Source organism: Astatotilapia calliptera, chromosome 22 (genome assembly GCF_900246225.1).
Source record: "Astatotilapia calliptera chromosome 22, fAstCal1.2, whole genome shotgun sequence".
NCBI classification, from domain to species: domain Eukaryota; kingdom Metazoa; phylum Chordata; class Actinopteri; order Cichliformes; family Cichlidae; genus Astatotilapia; species Astatotilapia calliptera.
Window position 1 is genome coordinate 3,352,898 of NC_039322.1, and position 26,785 is coordinate 3,379,682.

The window sequence follows — 26,785 nt, forward strand, 5'->3', positions numbered from 1 at the left end:
AGTTGATGTGGAGAATAATGTTTAACACAAGCATGTTGTAACGTCCCTCTGTTAAAATAAAATAAAAAAATTACACTAGCAGTTTGCAGTCCCACACTAACCCACACACAAAGGTTTCTAAACTCCACCTTGATTACACATTACTGGAAGGGCAGTTAATCTCTAACTTTTTGGTTATCTTTTAACCAGGCAATAAAGACTTGCATTGTACTGACACTTTGACACTTAGCATTGTTTTATTTACATTTTTTTTTTTTTTGCAAAGTATGATTAAACTCTAATAAACAGACAAAGAGGCAGTGGAGCTCTGTAGACCTGAAACTTGACTTTTGCACTTCTCAAGTAAGTGTTGATGATTTAATATCTTACTATGCCTTTATAAAGAAACATTTATTTTAGAACGCACTGTTAACATCATGTTTACATTTTCTATTAAAAGCTTTCATGTTAAACTTTACTTTGAAATCCTGTTTGAATTGCACTTTTTTCAAATAAAATAATACATTTTACTTGAAAGCGCCTTTTGAAAACACTCAAGGACACTGTACACAGCAGAATAATAAAAGCAACATAAAAGCAATCAGTTTACACAATCATAAAGGCATAAGACATAAAACAAATGTAAAATAGCAGAGTGGAGAAGATATTTGGGATAAGCTATTTTGTACAATTGATGTTTGAGTTAAGACTTAAAGAGAGAGAAGGAAGTTATATTTCTTAAATCAGGAAGTCGGGAACTCCAAAGTCAAGGAGCAGAGCAGCTGAATGCCCAGCTCCCCATGGCGGCAAGATGGGGGGAGGAGACAGAGAGAGAAAGAGAAGAAAATATCTGAGACTGAGATGGGATGGTGATCTGAACCAGATCAGACAGATGTGGCGGGGAGAGAACATGAATTACCTTAAATGTGTACAAGAGTGTTTTAACAATGATGCGATATTTGACTGGAAGCCTATGAAGTTGCTGCAGGACAGGAGTGATGTGATGGACAGAAGGGGTCCTGGTGATAATATGAGCAGCAGAGTTCTGGACGTATTGGAGCTCGTGGATGGATTTCTGAGTAAGACCAAAAAGAAGAGAGTTGCAGTAACCAAACCCGTCGAAGTAACAAGAATGGCAGCGGCATGTGGGGTGAGAAAAGGACGGAGACGATTAATGTTGGCAACTGAAAGTATGCAGACCGAGTAACATTGTTAATGTGTGAATTGAAAGATAAAGTACTGTCGAGGATGACACCCAAACTTTTCACAGAGGAAGAAACGAAGACTGGCGAGTTTTTGATAGTAACAGAGAAACTGTTGGTTCTGAATAATGTTGATTTAGAGTCGACCAAGAGGAGCTCGGATTTGTTACTATTGAGTTTGAGAAAATTAGAAGAGAACCATGAATTTAGTTCGGCTAAGCAGAGGGTGAGGAAGGATGGGGGAGAGCAGAGTCAGGTTTAGTGGACAGATAAAGCTGGGTGTCATCAGCATAACAGTGAAACTGTATATTATATTTACGAAAAATGTGTCCAAGCGAAAGAAGGTAGATAATGAAAAGAAAGGGCCCCAGGACAGATCCCTGGGGCACGCCAGTGACCAGAGGAAAGGACTGAGAAGGGAAGGATTTGAGTCAGATAAACTGAGTGTGATCAGACAGGTATGCTTTAAAGCAAGCTAGTGTGAGTATGGGGGAAACCGATGGAGGCTAGCCTACTGAGGAGAACAGAGTGAGAAATGGTGTCGACAGCAGAACTCAGATCGAGGAGAATAAGAATAGAAAGTAAACCAGAGTCAGCTGCCATAAGAAGGTTAATGTGGATAGTGAGTTTAACTATACACAAATCAGTTACTGTTACTTGTCTTTACAGTTTATTTTGTTCCCAATTTTGCTCCTTTTTTAAAAATTGTTTTTCCTACCTCTCAGATGCAGACTATAAAGCTCGTGGTGGTGGGTGATGGTGATTCAGGAAAGCATGAATTCCTCTTGACCTATACAGGCACAGCCTACAAGTAAGAATACATACCCACAGTGAGTAGGTTTAAATACCACAGATAAAATAAAAAATAAAAAAACATTTTTCTCTGCAGGAAACTCGTGGCATGAAAGTCTGCAGACATAAACCAGACAGATTTCAGGTTGCTCTGAACTGCTCTTTTGTGTCACACAGGTTGTGATACTTACAGACCAGTGACTGAACTCTACAGGACACTAAAGACAGACAGTACAAACGCACATACATGCAAAACCAATCGAAGTGGGTTGTGTATTGTGTTCTCACACAATACAGGTCAAGGTCAAGGTCAAGGTTCTTTATTTGTCACATGCATAGTTATACAAGTATAACACACAGTGAAATGTAGCCTGACACGCTCCTCGACATGTGCAAAAACATTGGGGGGGGGGGGGTAGAGGAAAAACATTATATATATATATATATATATATATATACTATATTATATATTAATATATATATATATATATATTATATATATATATATATATATATAATATATATATATATATACTACATATATATATATATATGTAGTATATATATATATATATATGTAGTATATATATATATATATATATATATATATATATATATATATATATATATATATATATATATATATATACTACATATATATATATATATATATATACTACATATACATACATATATATATATATATATATATATATATATATATATATATATATATATATATATATATATATATATATATATATATATATATATGTATGTATGTAGTATATACATTGGGTGAATGTGCAGTAGTAGCAGTGTGGACCAATTTCTGTTCTAGTGTGTTTGGAGTTTGAAAGTAAGTATTCAAGTAAGCGCAGCAGCTGTAAAACACTTCCTGCATCCACTCACGTCCAGAGCCGAGGTTACCAGGAATGTTGGGATAAGCTGCTTGTTAACACACGTGGCAGAAGCCTGAACGTGAGTAAGGAGGAGTAACGCAAGACATGACACATCTGCTTACCTGAACAGCTGCAAACTAATATTCATGAAAGTGCTCAGCTCATTTCATAAATCAGTTTGACTCTGTTTAGTCATGCTGTAACGATTCTGCTGCATTTGCATGTTTACTTATCTTTGTTTATGTCTTTTGTTCCCTGTTTTCTCCAGGTGTTTGACAGGTATGCTGTGACAGTGATTGTTGGTGGAGAGACGTACACTCTGGGAATGTTTGACAAGGTAAAATTAGGTAAAAAAAAATACATCTAAGCTCAGTTTATTAAATTAAAAAATTCTACTGTACAGTGTGTGTGAAGGTTCTCAGTCATCCAGGTCATCGTTGTCTCAGGGGCTTAGAAAGAAAAGCGTCTGGACTTCTTTAGGTTTCTTGTAGATATGTCACCTCTCATCAGAGAATCTTAATCAGTTCTAAGAGCAATTAGTGGAGAGTCCCAGATTTCAAGCCTTATGGGAGTTTCCCCAACAGGATCATGGACCTAGAGGATCCTATTGATCCTCTACCTAATCCAACTTTTAAACTTAAACAATATTGTCTCAGTGTTTAACCCATGAAATCTCAATTTTCTGACTTGATTTCCACAGAGCCCTATTCTCATCAGCACCTTTGATGAAGTCACTGGTGTGGAAAAATCCTGTATCAGTCAAACCTTTGATGACAGACACTGAGGAACACCAGTCAGTCAAAGCAGCCATTGTCCCAATTTGAATCACTGTCATCTTTCCAGAACGTCACAGAGGTTTGTTTAGCTGGTATCTGTGTTTGTTTCTAATTTGATGGAGATACTGACTTAATTTAATGAGGTGATTCTCTTCACAGGCTGCCCTTTAAATTCAAACTCTCAAAGACTGTCAGTTAAAGGAAACCTCAGTATGCCTGTTAAAAACATTAATTTATAAAAAAAAAAAAAACCAACAACAACAACACAACAAAAAAAAGTTTAAAAATTCCTTATCAGAACATACATCAACATTGACTACTACTAAAGCTTTAAATAACTATCAAAATAATTAATTTAGATATTTTTCTACAGATCAATTGAAAGTTGATTATCTATAAAATGACAATATTTATACACATCTTACTATTTGCTTAAACTGTCATACCATGCCACTGAAATCACAGATGAAACCGAGGAGAAGAAAACAAAACACTCACCTGTCAGCAACGTTGTTGCTGCATTATTTGCTTCTCATTGTTCTCTGATTGTTAAAAATCAGTGTTTTTCGATACTTCTTTTAAATCTGAGAAGCAACTGACCGCAGTTGTAAAGACCAGATGTTAATCAGTTATGTGAAATCACCAAAACAAAATCACATCTTCTTCCAAAAGACCTTGAAAAATGTGTTCATGCCTTCAGGCCTAGTTTGGACCACTGTAATCCTCTGTGTTTAGGTCTGAAACACTCTTCTCTTTATCGTTTGCAGTTAGTCCAAAATGCCGCTGCATGATCACATCACTCCACTTTTAGCAGGTTTTCACAGGCTTTCCTTACTTTTAAAGTTTTAAATGGTGTCGTACCCAGCTATTTAACCAACCAGCTCAACTTATTTAACCCCAAAAGAGCCCTAAGATCTTCTAGCCAGATGCTCATAGTGCAGCAGAGGTCTCGATTTGGATCGGGAGTTTGCAGTCACAGTTTTAAGACTCTGGAATGAACTGTGTGGAAATAACAGAAAATATGTTGTTGCTAAACATGGCTTTCATTACTGGCATTTTATTAAAACTTTTATTAAAGGTGTAGTTGTAGTTATTTTTATGTACACATTGCAAATGTGCTCATGAAGAGTTGACGCTCAGTCCATTTAAGGTCATAAGCTTTGTCTGGCGTGATGGTCCCAACGATTTATTGTGTAAGTAACTGCGAGTGTAGAAGGTTAATGCATACATGCTTACAAACACAGTTAATTACAGAAGAAAGTCTGGGCCAGAGGCCAGGAAGACATTTTGCTGGTAACTGCATTTGTGCCTGCATAAGCAACAGTTGATGAAAACTGGACAAGTCAACAGGAAACATCTGGGGGTGAGACAGTTGAAAGAAACAGCCATGTATGGTAAAATGTTGCTGATAATGGAAATTTGTCTAACCGTCATTAACTGCAACTTATGCATGTTATATTCTTTGCTGACGCAGAAGGGGCTGAACCCTGACATATTAAAACCATTTTGAAGTGTGCTTTTTAGCGGAGATCTATGTTGACGTGTTACAGTGCACATCTTCCCACGCGTGTGTTTAATGAAATCATCATTTGACTGAACTCATCTGGGCCAGTGTTGGTTTGTTCCTATCCTCAATATCCAAGAATCAGGACAACTGCTGCTTAATATTCATACTGCAGAATCTTTCAAATGTCATCTTAAAGCTCACTTTCATATCCTTTTAATTCAAGTTCAGTTTGAGGTTGAAGGAGCACTCAAAAACAGCTTTAATGCTAACTCAAAAAGTAGCAAAACTGAAAATTCAAAATAAACATGCAATACAGAGTCCAAAAATGGCTGCGCAGAAGGCAGCGGTGGCGACGCAGTACAGGAGGCCGTCCATGACAGCGATGATGTCCAGCCAGTGTGGCCCCTAAAGTAGCCGGCGACGTTGAGTTGGCGGCCGTAAAAGAGCCAGGTGTACTGGACATGGATGTGCCATCCGAGCATGTTGTGGACCAAATGAGGCAGGACCACACAGCGTGGAAGCTGCAGTTGGAGACTCAGGAGGTGGCTTAGCGGACTCAGAGCGGTCAGCGGACACAAGGTGCTGAAATCCTTCCTTGGACCCTTCAGCGATAATGGACGGTTGAAGCTGCTCCACAGGCCCCTCAGCGAAGACAGAGGACGGCTGAAGCGATCCCTTGAACAGGAGATGGCTGAGCGATCCCTCAGACCCTCCAGAGGAGGAAGGCAGCTGAAACTGTTCTCCTGAACTGCAGAGACAGACACAGGGCCAGCAGATGCAGAGACCTCTAGCTGAACAGGCAGCTGAGCAGATGACTGAGCTGGTGACTGAGTTAATAAGTGAGCTAATATTTGACCTATGGATAGAAGTTTAAGATGATGTAGTAATGGTGGATGATAATCAGGTAGCTGAGTGAATTCTCCTGAGCCTCCAGAACATGAGGAAAACGGCTGGACGGGCTCACCTGCTGGGTCCATGTAATGGCCGTGATCTTCTGTCATGTGAAGGCTGTGTGCAAGTAGGACAGGGCCCAAAGTGCAGACACACAGCTGCAGCTTTAATGCTAACTCAAAAAGTAACAAAACTGAAAATGCAAAATAAACTTACGCAATACAGACAGTGAGAACACACAGCAGAGGATGAGGGTAGACTGCAACGCAGACCAAAGAAAACACAGGGCTTAATACACAGGAAGCAATCAGGGAATGAGAGACAGGAGGGAAACACAGCTGGGACCAGGAGCGATTCAAGGATCAGAGCTTTGGGGATGTTGAGCACCCAGAGAGCTGCCCAGCCAGGCAACATAACCTTTACTCATCACGATGAGACTTCTTCCCTGTCTCTGTCAGTCCCTGCATCCTGAAATGTCTCCAGTTGTCCCGAGTTCCCTCTGACTGTCTCCTTGGTGCATTTAAACCCCTGTTCCTCCCTGTCCTCATCGTCTGTTATCTTCGTCTCCGTTATCAGTCGTCATAAATTTACCCTCTCTGTGCAAGTCTGCAAATTTCTTTATTAAATCATAAGATTCTTAAATGCATCAAGTCTCTCTGTGCCTGGGTCCTCATCACTGACATCACTGTCTTGTACATTTTAACACAATTTAATCCCCACATTTGTGAAAGAAAAGCAAAACACTTTTTTGAAAAGTCTGTAACAGAACCATTAAATCTGATAAAGGTTATTTAAATGCTGAATGGATTGGAATAAAAAAAATACATATCCTAACCTTAATTACTGGCAGAGAATAATGAGTGATGCTCATAATGGGTAAAAAGTAAACGGGCACTTGTCTGAGAGAATCGTTTGTATAATAATCAACAAACTAAAATGTGAAATTCTTCTCCTCAGTTCAAAGACTCGTCCAAAAATACACTCAGCTTGCTTTTAAATTCAAATTTGGTCTTGACAAACTCAAAGTTAATTTTGTTTGGTTTCTAACTTCAGAGATATTCGCGCACACACAGAGCTACAGGTCAGTTGTTGCAGTAAAAGCCCATCAAACCTGACCTTGATTTTTCCACAGTGGGTGCCAGAGATTTCACACCACTGCCCGGGGACGCCCTTCCTGTTGGTCGGGACTCAGGTGCATTTAAGAGATGACAGCCACACCCTGGAGAAGCTGGCCCAGAGAAACCAACACGCTGTGACCTTCACAAGTGGAAAGGAACTGACTCGTAAGCTTAAGACTGTTGCACAAAGCCAGCGTACAGCTGGTAAATCCTAGCTGCCTTGATGTGCCCTTTCATTCATTTTTATTGCCCACACTCAATTGTCCAGTCAGATCTCCTAATGCAACCAGCCCCTCGTATACCTTCGCTGAGTGCTCACGCAGCTGAAGGAAAAGGTCAAAAGCTGAAGAAAATGTTAGCTGAATTGAATTTAATCGAATCGAATCGAATTGAATTGAGCAGCACGGTGGTTAGCACTGTTGCCGCACAGCAAGAAGGTCCTGAGTTCAATTCCACCATCAGGCCGGGGTCTTTCTGTGTGGAGTTTGCATGTTCTCCCCGTGTCTGCATGGGTTCCCTCCGGGTACTCTGGCTTCCTCCCCATATGGAAAAGAAATAGTAAAAACTTATATGTGATTACTCGTGAAAGTGGCCACTTTCTCATTACTTTCATACATTGTTTTAGTAAGTATCCAAAACATACAAGTTTCATTATATAATTTTTCAAGGGATCTTATATCTGTTTTCATTCTTATATGCTTTTCATACAAATTTCACACAAGACAGATACAAACTTTATAAGATTTATATACATCTTTTCCATATGGGTCCCACCGTCCAAAGACATACAACTTGTGGGGATAGGTTAATTGGATAATCCAAATTGCCACTAGGTGTGAATGTGCGAGTGAATGTGAGTGTGAATGGTTGTCTGTCCCTGTGTGTTGGCCCTGCGACAGACTGGTGACCTGTCCAGGGTGTACCCCGCCTCTCGCCCTATGACAGCTGGGATGGGCTCCAGCGCCCCCCGCGACCCTGAAAAGGATAAGCGGAAGCGAACGGATGGATGGATTTAATTGAATTGAATTGAACAGGCGAACCTAATAAAGTGGCTGCTGAATGTATGTGGTGTGACTTAAGTGAACTGCACAGTAGTTGGTTACGCATTGTCTTTGTCGTTATTATGATTTGAAATAAATCTTTCACACTTCATTTTTGTGTCTGAACACTTTTACTGTACATTAGGCCAATATTTTTGCAGTTTTCTGTCCAAGGTCAGGACGTTTTCAATAAAATTAAAAAAACAACAACATTTTAACCACTTGAGAGCTGAGTTAAGAGTGGTGAGAATGACATTCCTGCTGTGAGATTTGCACAGCGACTGAGGAAGCAGGGCTGCAGATACCATCCACTGGGAGTCACCAGGATGGACAGAATTAGAAATGAGTATAATAGAGGGAGACAAAGTTAGAGAGGCAAGGATGAAGTGGTTTGAACATGTCCAGAGGAGCGATAGTGGATATACTGGGCAAAGGATGTTGAAGATAGAGCTGCCAGGCAGGAGATGGTCTTGGTTTCCTTTCTTAAAAGCAAAATTAAAACCTTATGTACACATTTCACAAAAATGAAGAGAAACTTTTATAGATCAAAAGCACTAAAATGTTTATACCTCATGCAATAAGGGAGGAAGGGAACTTGAATGCGTCACACTCCAGCAGGTGTGAACAGGTAGAACATAAGGCATAATGGCAAACAAAGAACCTGAGCTCTGTGACAATGATTGTAATTTAACCCAAAACCATAATCTAAATAATATCGATCAGTTTTCACTTCCTGAATGTTTTTTTCTTTTCTTTTCTTTTCTTTTTTTTTTTTTTTTTTTTACAAAATTCTTCCTACAAAGTATAAAAGAAAACAGAAAGTAAGTAAGTAAACAAAATGTAGATTAGATTATGCGTTGTTGGTTTGATCCACGTGAGATAAAACTGGAATGAACTGAAATAGTTTCGTTTTTGAAAAGAGTGCAGAACAGGACCGACTGGATGATCAAACAGTAGCACACTCAGAAGATTTCCTCTGAGTCACTATTATTACGGAGAGTATATTCTCGAGGCCAAACAACCTTCAGATCAGTGTTAAAATTCTGATGAAGCGTGACAGCACGAGGACGCTGATGCTGGAATTATACTGAAAAGCTCCTGACTGACCCGGAGAAGATACTGAGGTAGGCCACAGCCCACAAATCTCCTCTGTGAATATATCAGGCAAGCATCTGTTTGTTTTGTATTATTTGAATTCTGCATATTGTATTTTACAACCAGTTGCATCTTGTGTAGACTTTTATCTAACACTGTGCAGTCAGTCATCAGTTTTTGACTGACAAGATGAGTAAGATAATAGTTAGAGACTGAAATTAACTGGAAACCCAAAATCTTTACAAGCTTGTTTGATCTTTTTTTTCATATGCTTTACAATCATTTTACTTTAAAAGTAAAATGTATTTAAAACTAGCAATAAATTCAATGACCTCTCATTTAATGTCGTGTTTTGTTGTTTTATGTTATTTGTTAGAACAGAAGTAATGCTAACTCCCAAAAGGTTGATTCTGTTCATCTGGATGTAGAAACGTTTCGTCACTCATCCAACTGACTTCTTCGGTCTCAGCTGACTGCAGGTTTCCCCAAACCTTATTAACAGTACATTTACACAGTGACTGAAACTAGCACCACTGAATGACCAATGGTCTATGAGGTCAGTTCCTTGATCTGATCAATGGCCATGAGTACCATTCACAGAGAATTGCTGCAATCACAGCATTGTAAGATGAAGAAAGATGTAGCCTCCCCATGATGAGGATTTACACATCCTGGACAGGGAAGAACGCTGGTATGAGCAGGGAGTCAAGAAGGCCATTTACATAAATCTCTGAATCGAGGAGGGGGCCTAAGGGTACATTTTTGTTGATTAGAGAATATTAACTCAAATAGGACTAGAGTGTTAAGTCTAGTGATTTAACTTGGGTTACTCACATCTTGAGACTGTTGCAGAAACCCAGAGTACCCAGAGAGCAAATAAGTCAGTGGATAAGATAAGTCAAAGCTAATGTCGATCACAGAGGACATAAATGAAAAGGCTGTTATTCTCGGGAGGATATGACAAACTAATCCTCTGCTTGCTGTTGACACTGTTTCCGTGAATCGCTCAACAGCGACATCTGCTCGGTTTAAAAAGTAATTGCAGGAAACCTGGAGACAGACTGAAGTTCGTTCACTTTGACATGTGGACAGCAAACGAGTGATGAGTAATCCTGTTTAGTTAACCAAGTGATGATAGAGTTCTAACTGGACAAAATAGAATAACACGGAGCAGAACAAAAATAATAGGAATGACTAATACGTGCTTGTAAAAGTGGGAGTTCATGTGTATCTGTGTGTGAGGGGAGAAGACAGGCTTTACGGTTTATTATTAATAAGAAAGAAGACGAATGTCGCATTTTGCGGCCAAGGTGACATCCTACAGATATCGCTGGAATTCATTCATGACGAGTGAAACCCGTAAACACACAAACGGCACTGTTAACGCGCTCCTATCGTCCTCCTAGCTTCTGTCACGTGGTTTTTCTTAAAGCCATACACGCACCGGTGCGAGGTGTGTGTTTGACACATGCACCGATGCTTCGGTATTGTTTGATCCATCACTGTCGAGTCGAGGCGAGTCGCGCCGAGCCGAGTAAGTGCTAGTGGAAAAGAGGTGTTATTTCCTCATATTGTCCTTTTTATTTCTTTAAATTCTGTGTCTTCCTTCTCCTCAGATGAAAGACATTAAATGTGTGGTGGTGGGTGACTATGAAGCAGGAAAGACCTGCCTGCTCAATTCCTACACAACTGACAAGCTTCCCATTGGAGATTTCCCCACGGTGAGTATCCGAAAACAGCACAGAGTCAAGTGGCTTCCATTCACCAGCTGTGAAACGGCTCAAAAGCCAGCTTGTTATTAACTTAAGAGTGTTCTCTGGAATACTCGGTGTTTGGCTCCATGCTGTCACACAGGAAGTGGTAAATGGTTGTAACTATCTAATCCAGAGGAGGAGCCAGACATTTGAAACACCCGGGGCTTAGCCCTAAAGGGTAGTATGCATGTGGGATTTTTTTTTTTTTTTTTGAGGGGGGGGGGGGGGGGGGGGGGGGGTGTAGAAATGACTGAAAGATTAATAGGCTCTGTTTTGAGTTTTGTTCAAAAAAGAATGACTTCATATAGGGAAATATATATATCACACATGCAGGACACCTTAAACTAGTTTTTTAATTGAGCAGCAAGACAGAACGAAGTCGGGGCTGTATCAAGACACAGGGACTAAACCCCAATTCATCCAGACCCAGAACTGATCCAGAATTAAAACAGGACTACAACAGTTCAAAAGCAGGATTACTGAGGACTTAACCAAGACAGAACCAGAATCAGAACTAGATGATAGCACTAAAAATCATCATAGACCTGCACTACACTTATTTATTTAATTCTACCAAAGTACAATATTTAGATTGAGAAAAGTTTATATAATTATTTAGCCTTGTTGTGCAAACAAGCCTGCAGAACTTAATAAATATAGAATCTGAAAAATAGCAAACCTAAAAAGAAACACTAGGTACGAGATACATGAGTACCTATGATACAGTGATACTTTTAGTAAGCAACCATTTGACTAACATGTGTGTCTCACCTGCTCTTGTTCATCTCTGTTCTGTCCTCATTCTCCATCTCAATCTCTGCTCCTCTCTCTCCCTCTTTGTGCTGACAATCATCAAATATACAGTTGAAACCAGATATTTACAAACTCTTCAGATCAAAACACAAACACTTTTTTAATTGTAACATCAAATCAGACTAAATGTTTATTTTTTTAGATTGATAAATATAAAAACATATTTGTTAACTTTAAGAGTAAAGAGAGAAACTGTCTGTGTTTTTTAATTGCAAATGGCACCAAATTGTATTCAAATTGAGCCACACTTATGGAGCTCCACGATTCTTTTCCTGGTGTTTTGGTTGACATCTCTTGATTTTCCCATGTCAAAGAAACAGGCTCTGTGTTTTGCCTTATATGCATCCACAGCTGTGCCACCAATTTACTCACATGGACTCTACTAACCTATCAGAAGCTTCTTCAGCTCAGAATGGAATCGTCTGGAGTTTTCTTATTAATTAACAATAAACTTAGTGTATATGTACTCCTAAATTTAATGAAAGTGATAAAAAATAGACAGCTCTGTCTCTCTTTATTCTGACATTTAACAAATTCAAAATATATTTCAATATTTATCTAAAACAAAAGTTTACTCTAAATTGATCTTGTACAGTAAAAATGTTTTATGTTTTCTCCCTAAAGTGTATGTAAATATCTGGTTACAAATGTGAATATCCTGCTGTGTACTGAAATCCCTCTTGTTTTGCATAGAAATATACTGAACAACATACAAAGCATAATATATAAAATAACATTTACCTGAGTTTTTTCTTTGAAAGAACCCTCTAATGTCCATTCTTATATTTCAGTACATAACTGAAACCGAATTAGTCGGGGAGGGTAAGAACTGAAAATATGAAATAAACACACGTAAGCTAAGACTCTCTAAAAAATAGCATTTGTTCGGCTTTTCATTTCGCCATTTGTTGATTCACTTGAAGAGCAAGTAAAATAATATTGGTCAAGTGATCAGTTTCATATCAATCTTTCGTGATGCACCGTCATATTTACATTATTTGTACGGTACGAATGATTTGCTTTGGTACCTGCTCAAACTAAGCTCTCCTTAGTATGGCTGGCTCCGTCTCTCCAACAGCGCACTCACGGGCAGCAGCTCCCCCCGCCCCCTCGCTCAGTCGCTTAGTGCCTGAGCTTGGATCATACCAATATCAGGGGGGGATTCACGCACAGTCGTAAATTCCCACAGTGTGCACTATGTGCTTCGAATATTGTGTGTACTTTTTGTTTTATACAGTTGTCAGCCAGGCATCTAACTATGAAAAAATTACACTCCAAAATACCCCGGGCTTCTGACAAAACAACCCGGGCTTAAGCCCCGTAAGCCACCCCCCCGCTCCGCCCCTGATCTAATCTCTGCAGGTAGAAGAGTGAAAGCAAGGCTCTGTGCAGTCATTGTAATGCTGACAAAGGGCTGGACTGGGGATCATTTCTGTTGATTGACGGATATAATACACTTGACAATAACTTAAAGTTACACTTTCGCTATTAGCGATGGCTCATGGTCAGAGTAGCCATTGGTTTTACCTGAAATCTCTCCCTTCCTAATTGTCCCTCCATCTATTTTCTTAACACATGAATTCATCTTCCTCTGTCTCTTCCTCACTTCTCCACAGCTGGTGCCAGCAGCAGCCTCCTGTGACTGTGAGGTCTGTTTTCTAGTTGTTACTGGTAATAAAGTTCATCAGCACCCTGACAGCTAACATTGTCTCTCAGCTTTTCACCACTTCTTCAACACTCAAAGTCCTTTTTGTCCACTTAAAATATGTTTACAGAACTATTGTAATATTTGTTGCACTTTCTGCTGTCGTCTTGGCCAGATTATTCTTACAAAAGACATTTTTAATGTCAACAGGATTTTTTTTAACTGCATAAATAAATGATATATAACAATCACTGCCAAAAACTGATCGTGGCTTCTACCTTGTTACAGGAATGTTGTTTGTGGCTCAAGATGACTTGGTATCATTCATGTGGGATATGTTTGACATATGTTTCACATATTATAGACCAACAAGTTATTTATAGCAGTTTAAATACGAGCAATCTTTTTTTGGCAAATACCAGAAATCAGTTTTTGGCAGACAATCACTTTTTGGCACAACACCGCTCGCATTAGGAGATTTGATTGGGCAATCCAGTGTCAGCAATGAAAATGAACGAATGGGCGAATAGGTCAGTCTGTGTTTAGTTTAACTTCCATCAAGGTTCACTGTGTGGTGGACGGCAATGGGACCAAAAGTGAAGGACACTGAAGATATAAAACTCAAAAACCTGTTTTATTATTTATAAGCGCTTACAAAAATGCATCAAAAAGGCAGGTCAGGGGTGCCGGTTTAGATCACTGGGATGAGCAGGTGACCATGTGCTGAGTGGCAGGAAGTGGCCAGCCTGGGTTGGAGTCTGACCCACAGCTCTTCGGTGCATTTATTTCCTTTCTCTTTGTCGCTATTTACTGAAAGGGCCAAAAAGATTTTTATTTTTTATATTTTAAAGCAAAAAATGCTTCTTAGAAAATGCGTGACAATGGAGGGCAAAACAAAGAACAGAAACAAAATGAGGGGTTAAATACACAAGAGGAGATGAGGGCAGAGTGGAGACGACTCGGGCAAAACTGAACATAACGCACATTAGACGAAAGACTATCAAAATAAAACGAGATGTTATCGAACACGGAAACAGAAGAACGCAAAGACAGAAGGGAAACCAACACGGAGAGAAGACTGACATCATACATGAGGCACAAAACACAGAGAAGAAACTAGGACAGACTGGAAGAGAAAGGAAACTGCTGTCATCTGAAGACCATAGAAAACAAAACTGAAAAGCACTAGGAAATAATATAATACTCACAAGCACGAAGCAGAGCTGAACACAGATCACATCATGAGCACACAAAAACTCAAGACACTGGGTCAAAGATGCAGGACCATGACGACTTCCTCCCAAATCATGATGTTAGTTTCCCTCAGCTGTGTTCCTACTTGTTTCCTCTCCCCTCGTTATCTTGTAAGTATTTTTTGTCTCCCCCTGTCCTTTGTCACGTCCTCATTCATGGTCCTGTGTCTCCCTGCTCTGTGTTTCAGAGTTTTCAGTTTCCCTTTCCTGCCCTGCTTCTGTGTTGGCCTTTTGTATTCTGTTAAAACAGCAGCATTAAAGCTCTTTTTCCATTAGTACCTATTTGGATCGGCTCGAAGCGGCACAACTCGTTTTCCATTACAGTGGGATACCACCTAATGCGCGTGGGGTTATTAAAGCAGCGCGGCCGACAGTCTCACGATGTGATTAGTATGTGACACGAACGCCACAACAAAGGCGGACGTCGAGGCAACAATCTACCTGCCGCACAGTCTGTGGCTTTTTTTCAGACTCGAGAACCACAATGTTGTTTTTTGGTGACATGAAGTCTTCTGACGTCACATTTTCAGGTCGCCTTGGATCGCTCAAAACCCCATGGAGTAGGTATTTAAAAAGTAGCTGGTACCAGGTACTATGACCTACAGGAAAAACCCTGAAAACACAAGTAGGTACTAATGGAAAAGGGGCTTAAGAATGATTTTGAGTTCTTTCTTCCTGCCACACAGCCGTACCTGGACAAAAACAAACATGGTGTTCACCTTACGGCTCTTCACCTAAATTGTGCTCAGTGTCAAGGTCACATTCGTTTCCTGGGCAATAACCTGTGAATTGTGATGGGCTGTGACTACATCACTGCCACTCTTAATTGCTTATTGTCTCATTGATTGTATAAATATTAACCTTCTTGTTCCTGCCTATATTTTCCTGTTGTTATTAACTATCTAACAACTCGTTGTCAGTGCTGTAGTTGTATCTTAAACCTTTAAGTCATCAGGCCTTAAGTTGAATAACCAGAGTGTCCTCTCTAATCTCCCAGCTGTGCCCTGCATACTTTCTTTAATCTTTGCTTTGTGTTGAGCTGTTTCATGCCAGTGCTGGCTCTTGTGGTGGTGTTTCCTGTCACTCATCTAACAAATAACCACCGCAGTAAGAAAACAGGTCACCTGTAACATTGTTTTTCCAGAGTATTTCTGACTCTTGTTTCACGCCATAACTAAAACATAGCATACAGTTGAGAATGAGTACATATAAATACATTTAAAAACATGCTCTAGGGTATACGTCTGTTTTCCTCCAGTTCTTTTCGATGCGCCTGCAAGATAACCAAAAATGTGGACGACATATTGAAATGCCCTAAAACTAGAAGTGCTACCATTTGGAAGTCAAAGCCAGAATCACAGTGCTGTACTCTGGTTTCTGTGCTTGTTTTGTTAGTGTTAGCAACCATAATAAGTGAAAATCGTCGCTGCAGACAAACCCGTTTGATCTGCTGGCCGTTATCTTGAAAACAAGATGATCACGATCAAAGGATTGGTCACTGGAATTCATTTCACTGCAAAGCTTTTGTTTTGGTAACACAAAACATCTCTTTAGTTGACAGTGGTGCGTTTTTACCTCTCACTAAAAAATCGAACTCACTCGATGTTCAGTTCAGTTCCCACCAAAACCACTAAAGAGAGCCTTTCAGCCAAGGATGTCAATCTAAAGGAAGCAGCAGTCACAACATTTAGTCTGTGCGTGACCACGGTGTTGGCATGTGACCAATATATGATTTGACTTTATGTCTATTGCTGTCATATTTTTATGCCATCGCCTTCTGATGGGTTGCCCTACGCAGACAGAAGTTTTGAGCACAGGCAGAAGGTTTCCTTTTCTTTTTTGCAAATGGTATAGTTTGGGCTGGAGCCAGTGACCTTGAAACCTCCTTCAGTAGATCTGTGATAGATCTCATCATGCACCGAGTTGTCCTTTAGTCAGCTTTTCACCCACTATGTGTTTTTGCACCACTCTGCATTTAACCTCTTAAGCACCCACGCATAACCGTAAATGTGATCTCCTCCCCTTTGCCCCGTATCTGGGGACATAGGTGCTTAAGAGGGTAATCGATAGTTATTATTAATCTCTGCATCCCACTGAGCCTGGTTCCGCCTGAGGTTTCTACCTATTTAAACAGAGTATTTCCTTCCCAGTGTCTCCAAAGCTCTTGCTCATAGGTCATCAGATTTTGTTTTGTTTTCTTTTTTTTTGGGGGGGGGGGTTGGTAGTGGGTTCAGTTTTCTCTGTAGTGTTGCAGGGCCTCTTGCAGTATAAAGTGTAGTGATGATGTGATGAAGCTCTGTGAATGTGTCAAATCTTTCTCCTAGAGCAGGTCTGTCCAACTCCAGTCCTCGAGAGCTACCGTCCTGCAGCTTTTAGATGCATCTTTGTTCTGACACACCTGAATCAGATGAATGGCTTGTTATCAGGCCTTTGCCAAACTTGATGGCATGCTGAAGAGGTAATCCAACCGTTTGTTTCATCTGTGTTGGAGTAGGGATGGATCTAAAAGGTGCAGGACAATAGCTCTCGAGGAGTGGGATTGGGCACCCCGTCACACCATTCAACGGCTTATTTGGAAGTACTACTACTCCGCATTTGTTGTACAGCAGCCCTGCCGTGATAATACATTCATTTATTTATTTATTTAGAAAGAGGGACAATACATATTAATGAATATTTTAACAAATAGCCTTGGGCTAATTTCCATCTGCAGACTCTCTGGCAGGTTGGTGTTAAACACAAGTTAGTAATAACATACAGAGACAATATTTACAGGTCATGTGACAAGGACAAAAACAGTGATCACATTATACTAGAACAAACAATGACAAGAACTTTGTATATTAGACAGGCAGATTTAAATAATTTGAAATTAGTAAAATTTTGAAACTTGTATTTATCTAAAATTTGACAATGGTGATATGAAAAAGGTTCCTTATCTAATATTTTCAATGATCTTTGTAGCACACTTCGATTGGCCCGATAGCAGCAAAGCTTGTATAGGACCAACTTGTAATACAGTATTCAATATGAGCCGGTATCATAGAGCGCAGGAATGTAATCGCTGCTGTCTGTTAATGATGTGCGGATATGTCTAAAGTTCTGTGTATTAACATTTACAGTTTTCACTACATATGGTCTACGTAACAGTTGATATATAAACGTATTGATGTATCAATTGCAGAATACCCATACGAGGTCCTGTATAATATAAATATATACATGCACACTCACCCCTCACTAACCATCCCCTTTGAGACTGATTTAAGACTTAAGACTTGAACAGAAGAGCAGGTATAACGTAACAGCTATAGCTTTGAATTTAGAGGATCTGCTGGGGATCAGTATGAGCCGGAGTGCTGCCAAGCTTGTTATACAGAGGGAGAACCCTGCTGCTCCCTCTCGACAGCTATGTCCTCACACAATATGCTCAGGTGTTATAGTGACTTTGTGCTAAAGACCTGGCAGGTTGCAGACCACTGAGTATCTGATCCAACACTGCTCAAGATCTACTTACAGTTCTGTGAAAACGAAAGGTCAGGGATTCAATCTCTGGCTGCTCTAGTTCATGGGTGTCCTTTGTCAAGATGATGAACCTCCAACTCGTTGACGCATTTATGTGAGTGTGTGGAACGTATGAGCACCTTTAAGGTTTAATAAGAGTGGGAAACTTTTCGTGTATTTATGGCACTTAAACAAAACTTGGTCAGATTTCACCAGTTTATTCTGTCAGCATCCACAAACATGTTTTGTTTCAGCAGTGTAATCTTTGTTTAACACTGGAACTACGTGGCTTTGGTTCAGCTCCACAGACTAACTGAGACGACACTCGTTCAGAGATTTAACTAGTCCAGAAGTCTACTTCCAGTTTTGTTTGGAGTACATCTGCAATCAAGGTTTTTCACAGGTTTACTGTCTTTTTCTTTGTTTCCTCACTCCTTGCCTTCTGTCCCCCCAGTCGTTTGCTACCTGTGTGAAGACAGTGAAGATCAATGACGAGGAGTACAATCTGCAACTGTGTGACTCTTCAGGTAAAAAATACACATAAACTGAAACAAAACAGATACTAATAGCAACAGCTGTAGCATATTTATAGTAGTAGCAGTATTTCCTGTAATGTTCGGAGCTGCTGGTGATGGATAGGATCCTATAGCAATTTGAAATCTTACTACACTGTCCTTATGAAGTTCCTTATGAAATCTTTATTTTTGGGTTGCGGCACTTATGAAACACAAACAGTTATCTGGCAACAGCTGTCAATCAAAGCAGCCATGCCACTGACTTTAAGCCTCACCAGTATCTTGATGGGTGATTTAGAAAAACATTACCCACCATACAGTTTCTATGAGGGAATAAATAAGTCCAGAGATGACAAAACTGTGTTTTGTATCAGGTTGAGAATGTAATTATTTCTGCTGTAAAGTTTTAGCCCCAAGTGGATATTAAAGGAACTGCAGTGTTTCTTTTTTCACATTTTTCAGCCTCGGAGATAACTGCTTAAATTTGCCTTGCTTTGGTTGCTCTGTTTGTTGCGGATCTTTTTCGTGTGTGTCTGCCTCTGCAGGTCAGGAGAACTACGAAAACATCCGACTTAACACATACACTGACACCGACGTCTTCCTTGTCTGTTTCTCTGTCGTATCGCCCTCAACCTTTGAGAACGTCACAGACAAGGTTCGTTTAGATGGTTTGTGTGTTTTATTTCTAATTTGATGCTCATGTCCTTCACTTTAATTACTTCCATAACTAGAAATATAATGAGCCAAACTCTAAGGATAAACACACACAGAGCAGAGATCGTTAGGGTTGCAGTGAAACTGCATCAAACCTTTAGCTTGTCTTTTTACAGTGGGTGCCAGAGATTTTACGCTTCTCTCCAAAGACGCCATTCCTGCTGGTTGGGACTCAGGTGGATCTGAGAGATAACGAGAACACCCTGGAACAAGCCCTGACCTTTACGAGTGGCGAGGAACTGGCTCATGAGCTGAAGGCCGTTAAATACATGGAGTGTTCGGCTCGGACTCAGGTACAGAGAGAGAAAAATAAGTCTGCTGGTGGGATTCTCTGTTGAGAAAGAAGCCTTGGTATCTATACGTTTTGGGCAATAAGAATAAAAGAAATATGAACATCATCATTACTCACAGAGTCACAGGAAGTCTTTACACTTAATAAAAAGGCATCACAAGCCATTTGTCAAAACCTAGTGGAAGTAAAAAATAACTACAAAACATCTCAGGTCGGGGTCCTGGTTACATACTCCTGATATATCTAAAACAATCACCACCACGGGGGGTCGTGGTCTGGTCCCGCCTTCGCCATTGTGGTTGATGTGGAGGTAGGGACGGGCTTACGGGGTCTGGAGAATCCCTAGGGACGTTATCCCTGGAGGACTTAACCCAGGGGTTGTGGTCATAACCTGGTTAGTGCCCCCCCCCCCCTTTTGGCCACTTGTGCCTCAATTTTATTCCACAACTTAGACATCCACATTACTCACACTCTCATAACACATACATATAGGGCCTTGAAGGTGGGCACATTAACAGCGTCTAGTGGACGGTCTGTGTATTCAACCCCACCTCTGGCGCCGGTGCCCACCTCTCAGTTTTAAATCCATGTAGACATGGAGGGTTCTCAGGAGGGGCCGTGCTAACACCTGCTGCTCTCTGGCAGCAGCACCATGCTCTCCCGTGTTTTAAATGCACCTTCGAACAACACGCAGCAACACTACACATGAGCGAGAGGAGGGAGGTGTGGGGTCTTCACACACTCCTGTTCTCTGCTGGCCATTGGGGCGGGGGGGCTGGGAGGAGGTGTTGGCCGTCCAATTGGGATCTAGGATGCGGGGCCTCCCTGCTGCTGCGGAGCCTGGAGCGGTCTGCTTGCCTCCACCCCGGGGGAAAGGGTAACTGGTCTAGGTGCCGTTTCCACCTCTAGGGGCGAGGGTACCTGGACCTGGGGTATAGAGTTTGTTTGGGGAGTGGCCTCTGGGCCTGCGGCTCGGTTCACTCTGGCACAGCTGGCTGCCGGCAGAGCCGGCGGGCACGCCACTGCAGCCCCCTCTGGCTTCTGCTCCGTGGCTACTGGGTGACCCCTCACCTGGGCTCTCCTCAGCTCTTCCCAGGAGGGTGACACGGATGCCCCTCCGGTGGTCCTCCTTGGGCTCTCGCACTCTGGGGCCTCTGGATGTCTGGGGCCTGGATCTCCTCTATGCCTGCTTCATGCCCTGGGGGACGGGGCTATGGCTCGCTACATCCTCTAGCAGACCGTTACATGGGGAAACCTTTTGAATACAAGCGCGCTGATCCACACAGGTGTGCACACGGGTGTTCACTGTTCATAGACATAAATTACACCTTCATTGGCTGCTATTTCCAAGCACATTGTGCGCTGTCGGTCCTGCTTGCTACACAACAACATTCAATATTTAGTATTTACTGCTGTTTACACTTAGCTAGATTAACGTGATGGTGTTGTGTTTAGTATGTTGCTCTGGTTTTTTTTTTTTTTTTGTTTTTTTGTTGCTTGTTTTCTATTCTCTCTCTCAACAGGTGATCCAGGAGATTTTAATTTTTTTTTCTCCCCCCCTTTCTCACTGTCCCTCTCCCCTTCTGTTTTTCTTTTCCTTCCTCTTTCTTTCTCCCTTTCCTATCTCTCACTCATGTCTCTCCCGTCTGTAACAACTGAAAATAAAATAAAATAAATAATAACAACAAAGGTCGATCAAAAGGACCAATACGGCAAGGCCGTGATGATCCATTTGGCAAAGTAAATCCATTGGCGATCCTTGTTGGTCTTCAGACAACAATTCTGACGGCTAAAGAACCAAATGGGACAGGCAAAAAAACAAAACAAAACAAAAAAACAATCACCACATGGAGGCTCAACGTGCACCCGTTTTATGACATCTACCAACTTAAAACAGAATAGATCAGCAAAGCATGGTGAATTTACCGATGATACTGTTTAAAATTGCAACATAAACTAAATAATTAAGATTAAAAAAATTACAAATCACAAAAATTAAAGATCATAACAAAATTTTTAAGTATGGCTCAACATATTTGAGTAAAATACTGGCCTCTATGACTCTAATACCCGCAGCACCTCACCCAGAAGGCTTCGGCATCCCCTCTCTGTGGGTGAGCCCAGACCCCACAGGGGAAGCTCATTTCCACTGCTTGTATCTGCAGCCACTGCCCTACAAATCAGTCTGCCAACCTCCTGCTCCACTCTCACCTCACACCTGTTCTTAGGCAGCAGCTCCTCTCCCATTTCTAACTGAGAACAGTGGCCTTAGTTGCGAGCTGCAGTTCATCACGCAGTGAAGCCAAAATAACCAAAGCATCCTCAGCAGGGAAAGAGGAAACCCTCTGTGCCTAAAAATTAATAACAATTATGAACAGAACCTTTCTCAGAGTGACACTAAAAACTAGTTCATGCATGTATTACTTCTAGGCTAGACTACAGTAATTCGTTACTATCAGGATGTCCTGAAAACTCCCTGAGACGGCTTCAGTACTCTTGCTGCAGGGACTAGAAAGAGAGAGCAGATTTCTCCTGTTTTGGCTTCCCTTCAATGGCTTCCTGTTAAATCCAGAATTGAATTCAAAGTCCTGCTCCTCACATACAAGGTCTTAAATAATCAGGCCCCACCTTATCTTAATGACCTTGTAGTACCATATCAGCCTATTAGAGCACTTCGCTCTCGCTCTGCAGGCCTACTTGTTGTTCCTAGAGTATTTAAAAGTAGAACGGGAGGCAGAGCCTTCAGTTTTCAGGCCCCTCTTCTGTGGAACCAGCTTCCAGTTTGGATTCGGGAGACAGACACTATCTCTACTTTCAAGATTAGGCTTCAAACTTTCCTTTTATTAAAGCATATAGTTAGTGCTGGAACAGGTGACCTTGAATCCCCCCTTAGTTACACTACAATAGGTCGAGGGTGCTGGGGGATTCCCATGATGCATTTAGTGTTTCTTCTTCACTCACTATGCCTCTCTGGATTGAATCATTAGTTATTATTAATCTCTGGTTCTCTTTCACAGCATGTCTTTTGTCCTGTCTTCCTTCTCTCACCCCAATTGGCCACGGCAGATGGCCCCGCCCCTCCCTGACCCTGGTTCTGCTGAAGGTTTCTTCCTGTTAAAAGGGAGTTTTTCCTTCTGTCATCAAAGTGCTTGCTCATAGGGGCTCATATGACTGTTGGGGTTTTCTTTGTATTTCTCTGTTTTCTTTGTATTATTGTCAGGTCTCTACCTTACAATATAAAACTGCCACGCACCTTTGAATATGTTCAGAGGATAAATACTTGATGCAGTGTGTTCAAGGACCAGGATAAAAACTGCCTTTCTCTTCCTGAATCTGAGGTTTGATCAGTGCCTTTCAAGGAAGGAACAGTCTGTGGCAAACAGGGGAGCCACCTCCCCAGTGTGCCAGCACAGAGGCGCTGTACTCAACGTCCATGCAATGTTTCAGAGGCACGTCAGCAGGACTGCAGAGACCATCATGATTTCTCACATCTTAGATTTTTCCTTGTAGAGTATCAAAATAAACAGTTTATATTCACAATATTTCCTGTTTATCTTGATACTCTGCTAGGAAATAGATCTTTATTTTGATCTGATAACTCCTCCACCTCTCTCTGAAGTAGAAATCTTTTTTTCCTCTTGTTAAATTTGAGTGTCTCTTTCTGTCTCGTTTTCAGGAAGGAGTGAGGGAGGTGTTTGAAGAGGCCATCCTGGCAACTCGAAATCCTACAGATAAAAAATCCACTTACTTCTGTGTTCTGCTATAAACGGAAAAGGAGAAGGAGAAGGAGAAGAGGAAAAGAGGGTTTAGGAGGAAGAAGGGGAGGTGGACCCGGAATCATTAGCCCATATGAGTGTTCAGCCATAATGGCATAGGCTGGAGTCTGTGAATCGACATCATAATTTATTAATTAATTTTAAATTTAAAATGTTTTACATTTTAAAATAGATGTGTGGGGGGTTAAGTTAGGAAGAGAATTAAACAGTTTTACAGCAGTAATCTTTTGCCTGCTATGGACCGTTTTCCCTCCTCCATTTGGGATGGAGGCTGCACAGCATCCTGGTGAGGCCGAAGAATTGCTGCTTTTCTGGATACTGTGACAATGTTAAACTGTGCTAAACCTCCACATCTCTGAAATGATTTAATAGGTAATATATTTATTTACTTGTTTATTTCATATATAAATGATTATATTTTTAGTTGACTGTTTACTATTCTTGATTGTTAGTCAGAGAACTGAGTAACTGCACTGTCGTGTTTTCTTTGTGGTGAATGACAATAAAGAATCCTTGAATCCTTTAAACTGTACATTGTAAAGCTTCTCTTAAATTATCTGAATTCATTTCCTGGTTAGAGCTAAACATTTAAAAGTGCTTAATACATTTGACACATTTAGTACTCGATACATGAGAGAGCACACATCCCTGCTGTGTCTCTGGGAGCTGTTAAATCAGGGTTCTTGAACTTTTTCCTCCCTAAATAAGAGTCAGGCAAGGTTATTTTTTTAAAGTTCCTCTCTAATAATGTCTGAATTCATTTACTGATTATAAGTAAACATTTGAAATGTGTTTAATTCAATCTGCAGATCAAATGCTCCCTACGTGAGAGTGGACACGTGGTTTACGTCTGCAGAGCAGATGCAGTGTCCACTCACAGAACTCTAGGGGGAGCTGCTCCACAGGTTTTCAGTGGGCCCTGGTGGATCTGGTATGTAAATGACCTGGGTTCATTTTGATTGGCAGACTAAAATGGATCCTTCAGACCAACATGGCATGGAGGCTGAGACCCGCTCACTCCTTTGTCTGACTAACAGCAGCAGCCAGGCGTGAACCAGACGGAAAAGAAAAAATGAATTAGCCCTTCATTCACAGCACAGCCCGATCTCTCTCTCCTACTCCCATCCTCTTCTTCAATGCCTTCTCCCATCAGCCTTTTCTCCGTGCGTCTTTGTGTCTTTTGTCTGAGCCTTTGAGGTCTTTGTGTTTGAGTCCTCTCAGCTCATCTAAAAACTTGAGTCATCATCCTTTCGCAACAGTTTCTAACCACAGTGATCACTGATACAAACTGCAGGAGCAACATGTTTACAGTTGTCTTATGTGGAGCTCTACCCTCATCATGTTCGAGACATAAACCACTCAAATGAGCTTAAAGGCCATTTATCAGATCTCATTTAATACACTGTTATATGCAGTTACACCTCTGGATAAAAATAACCTGAACACAATCCCATCCACATAAACATGCAGATTTTTATCCACCGAAAAACTTTCAAGTGAGACTTCCCAGAGGTGAGGAAATAGAAAAAGTAGAAAATCAGTGTATAAAATGTTGGTTTTCAGGCTTATATGCAGAAATGTGTCCTTGTTGTGCAGATGATAATAAATTAAAGGTCATTCCACACCAGGTAGTTTGCAAGGAGGTAAAAGATGCATTAATGCTCATTTAAATCCATTTAAAGTATCTGGAGCAAAAGTACTTATCATGCAGAATAATGTACATGATATTAATGACTTTATATGATACAGGGACTAAATACAGCCTGAGGGTCAGAGATGGCCTGCAAACCAACATCAATAAGATGTAGCAATATGTCAAGAGGAGTGACAACAGTGAGTCTGCACTGCTTTGACTCAGCGAACTTTGCTCTGGCTCATATCAGTCCTTTGGCAAGAGGGAGCTGTATTGCGGTTGTAAATAAATGTAAGGGACAGAGACTGGTGAAAAAACTGTCATTTACAGGAAAGTATTACAACGATGAGACTTCATGTGGAAGCTGCAACAATGTGTGGAAACTAAGTTTGGTATCTTTCTTTGTCTGTAGTTAATAAGGACAAAGTTAATACATTTGCAAACATGCAGTAAGATTACAGAGAGGCAGAGCGATCTCAGTGTATCACCTGATGAATATGAGTGGCTGCCAGCATGGAGGTGAAGGGGACCACCTTTGCAGACTTCTAATGCTGGAGATTTTTTATCCCCTCTAGTGCATGGCCCTTTTCTCACCTTAAAGCTGGTGCCACCTCATTTTCCCCTTTGTGCACTCACCTGTGCACCAAAGTGCTTTACAGAAGACAAAGTTATTATTTGGTGTTTTTTTTTTTTAAATTATGTTGTTTAGAATTTTTACACTGCAATGTGAGTGCACCACTTTAATCTACAATAAGTCTACAATAAACTGCCTTTTTGAGTTGATTCCCGTGTTGCGAGTGCTGCATCTGTTGCCTGCACACAGCGATTCATGACAGAATCCGCCAGTATGAATTTTTCATGTGTAATGGCGATACATGACTTTGATCTTCTCTGGGATAGCACAGCATTGCAGTGGTTTCTGTGCAGCGTTTGCATGTTTTCCTTGTATCTGCCTGGATATTCTCCAAAGTAGATGTATTTGCATTTATATAGTCACATTTAGTCACATTTTAACCACACATTCATGCCGCGTGTTTTTCTGTACACTTCCAGCACTTTATCTACATCACATTCATGGCCACCTTAGAATGAGCAACTAACCTAACCCGTGCATGTCCTTGGACTGTGGGGGGAAGCCAAAATACCCACACAAGCATGGGGAGAACATGCAAACTCCACACAGAAAGCCCAGGAACCAGAAACGTGTGGTTAAATGCAGCTTGTGATGTAGAGCACCTTGTTTGGCCAGTAAGACTGGAAAAGTACTTTGCAATTGTGCAGATATCACAAAATAAACCAGAACTGAACTGAATAGATCAGCAAACTGTGACCAGTATCGGACTCGAACATTAGATAGAACCCTCTGTTTGTAAATAGCAACCATTCATAAGAGATTTAGCTTCTGCAACAGCTTGTTTCATACAACAAAACAGATGAACTGAGAAGATAAATAAGGATTATTTTTGTAGGCCATGCAAAGCTACTCTAATACAAACAGAGCTGAAAAAATTAGTAGACTTTAAATTTACTGACAGTTGATCGTTTGATTAATCTTTTTAACTTTGATAACTAAAAACAAGTTTT

At 40.8% G+C, this 26,785-nt stretch overlaps 1 protein-coding gene across 1 annotated transcript; it reads left to right on the top strand.

Annotated features, from left to right (window-relative positions):
* Nucleotides 1–10,697: 10,697 nt before the first annotated feature.
* Nucleotides 10,698–24,078, top strand: LOC113015070 (cell division control protein 42 homolog). Its single transcript, XM_026156991.1, has 6 exons — nucleotides 10,698–10,836; nucleotides 10,919–11,023; nucleotides 18,726–18,798; nucleotides 19,332–19,441; nucleotides 19,617–19,793; nucleotides 23,469–24,078. The coding sequence occupies exons 2-6, from the start codon at nucleotides 10,919–10,921 to the stop codon at nucleotides 23,556–23,558; spliced, it is 555 nt and encodes a 184-aa protein (XP_026012776.1). The 5' UTR covers nucleotides 10,698–10,836; the 3' UTR covers nucleotides 23,559–24,078.
* Nucleotides 24,079–26,785: the final 2,707 nt, after the last annotated feature.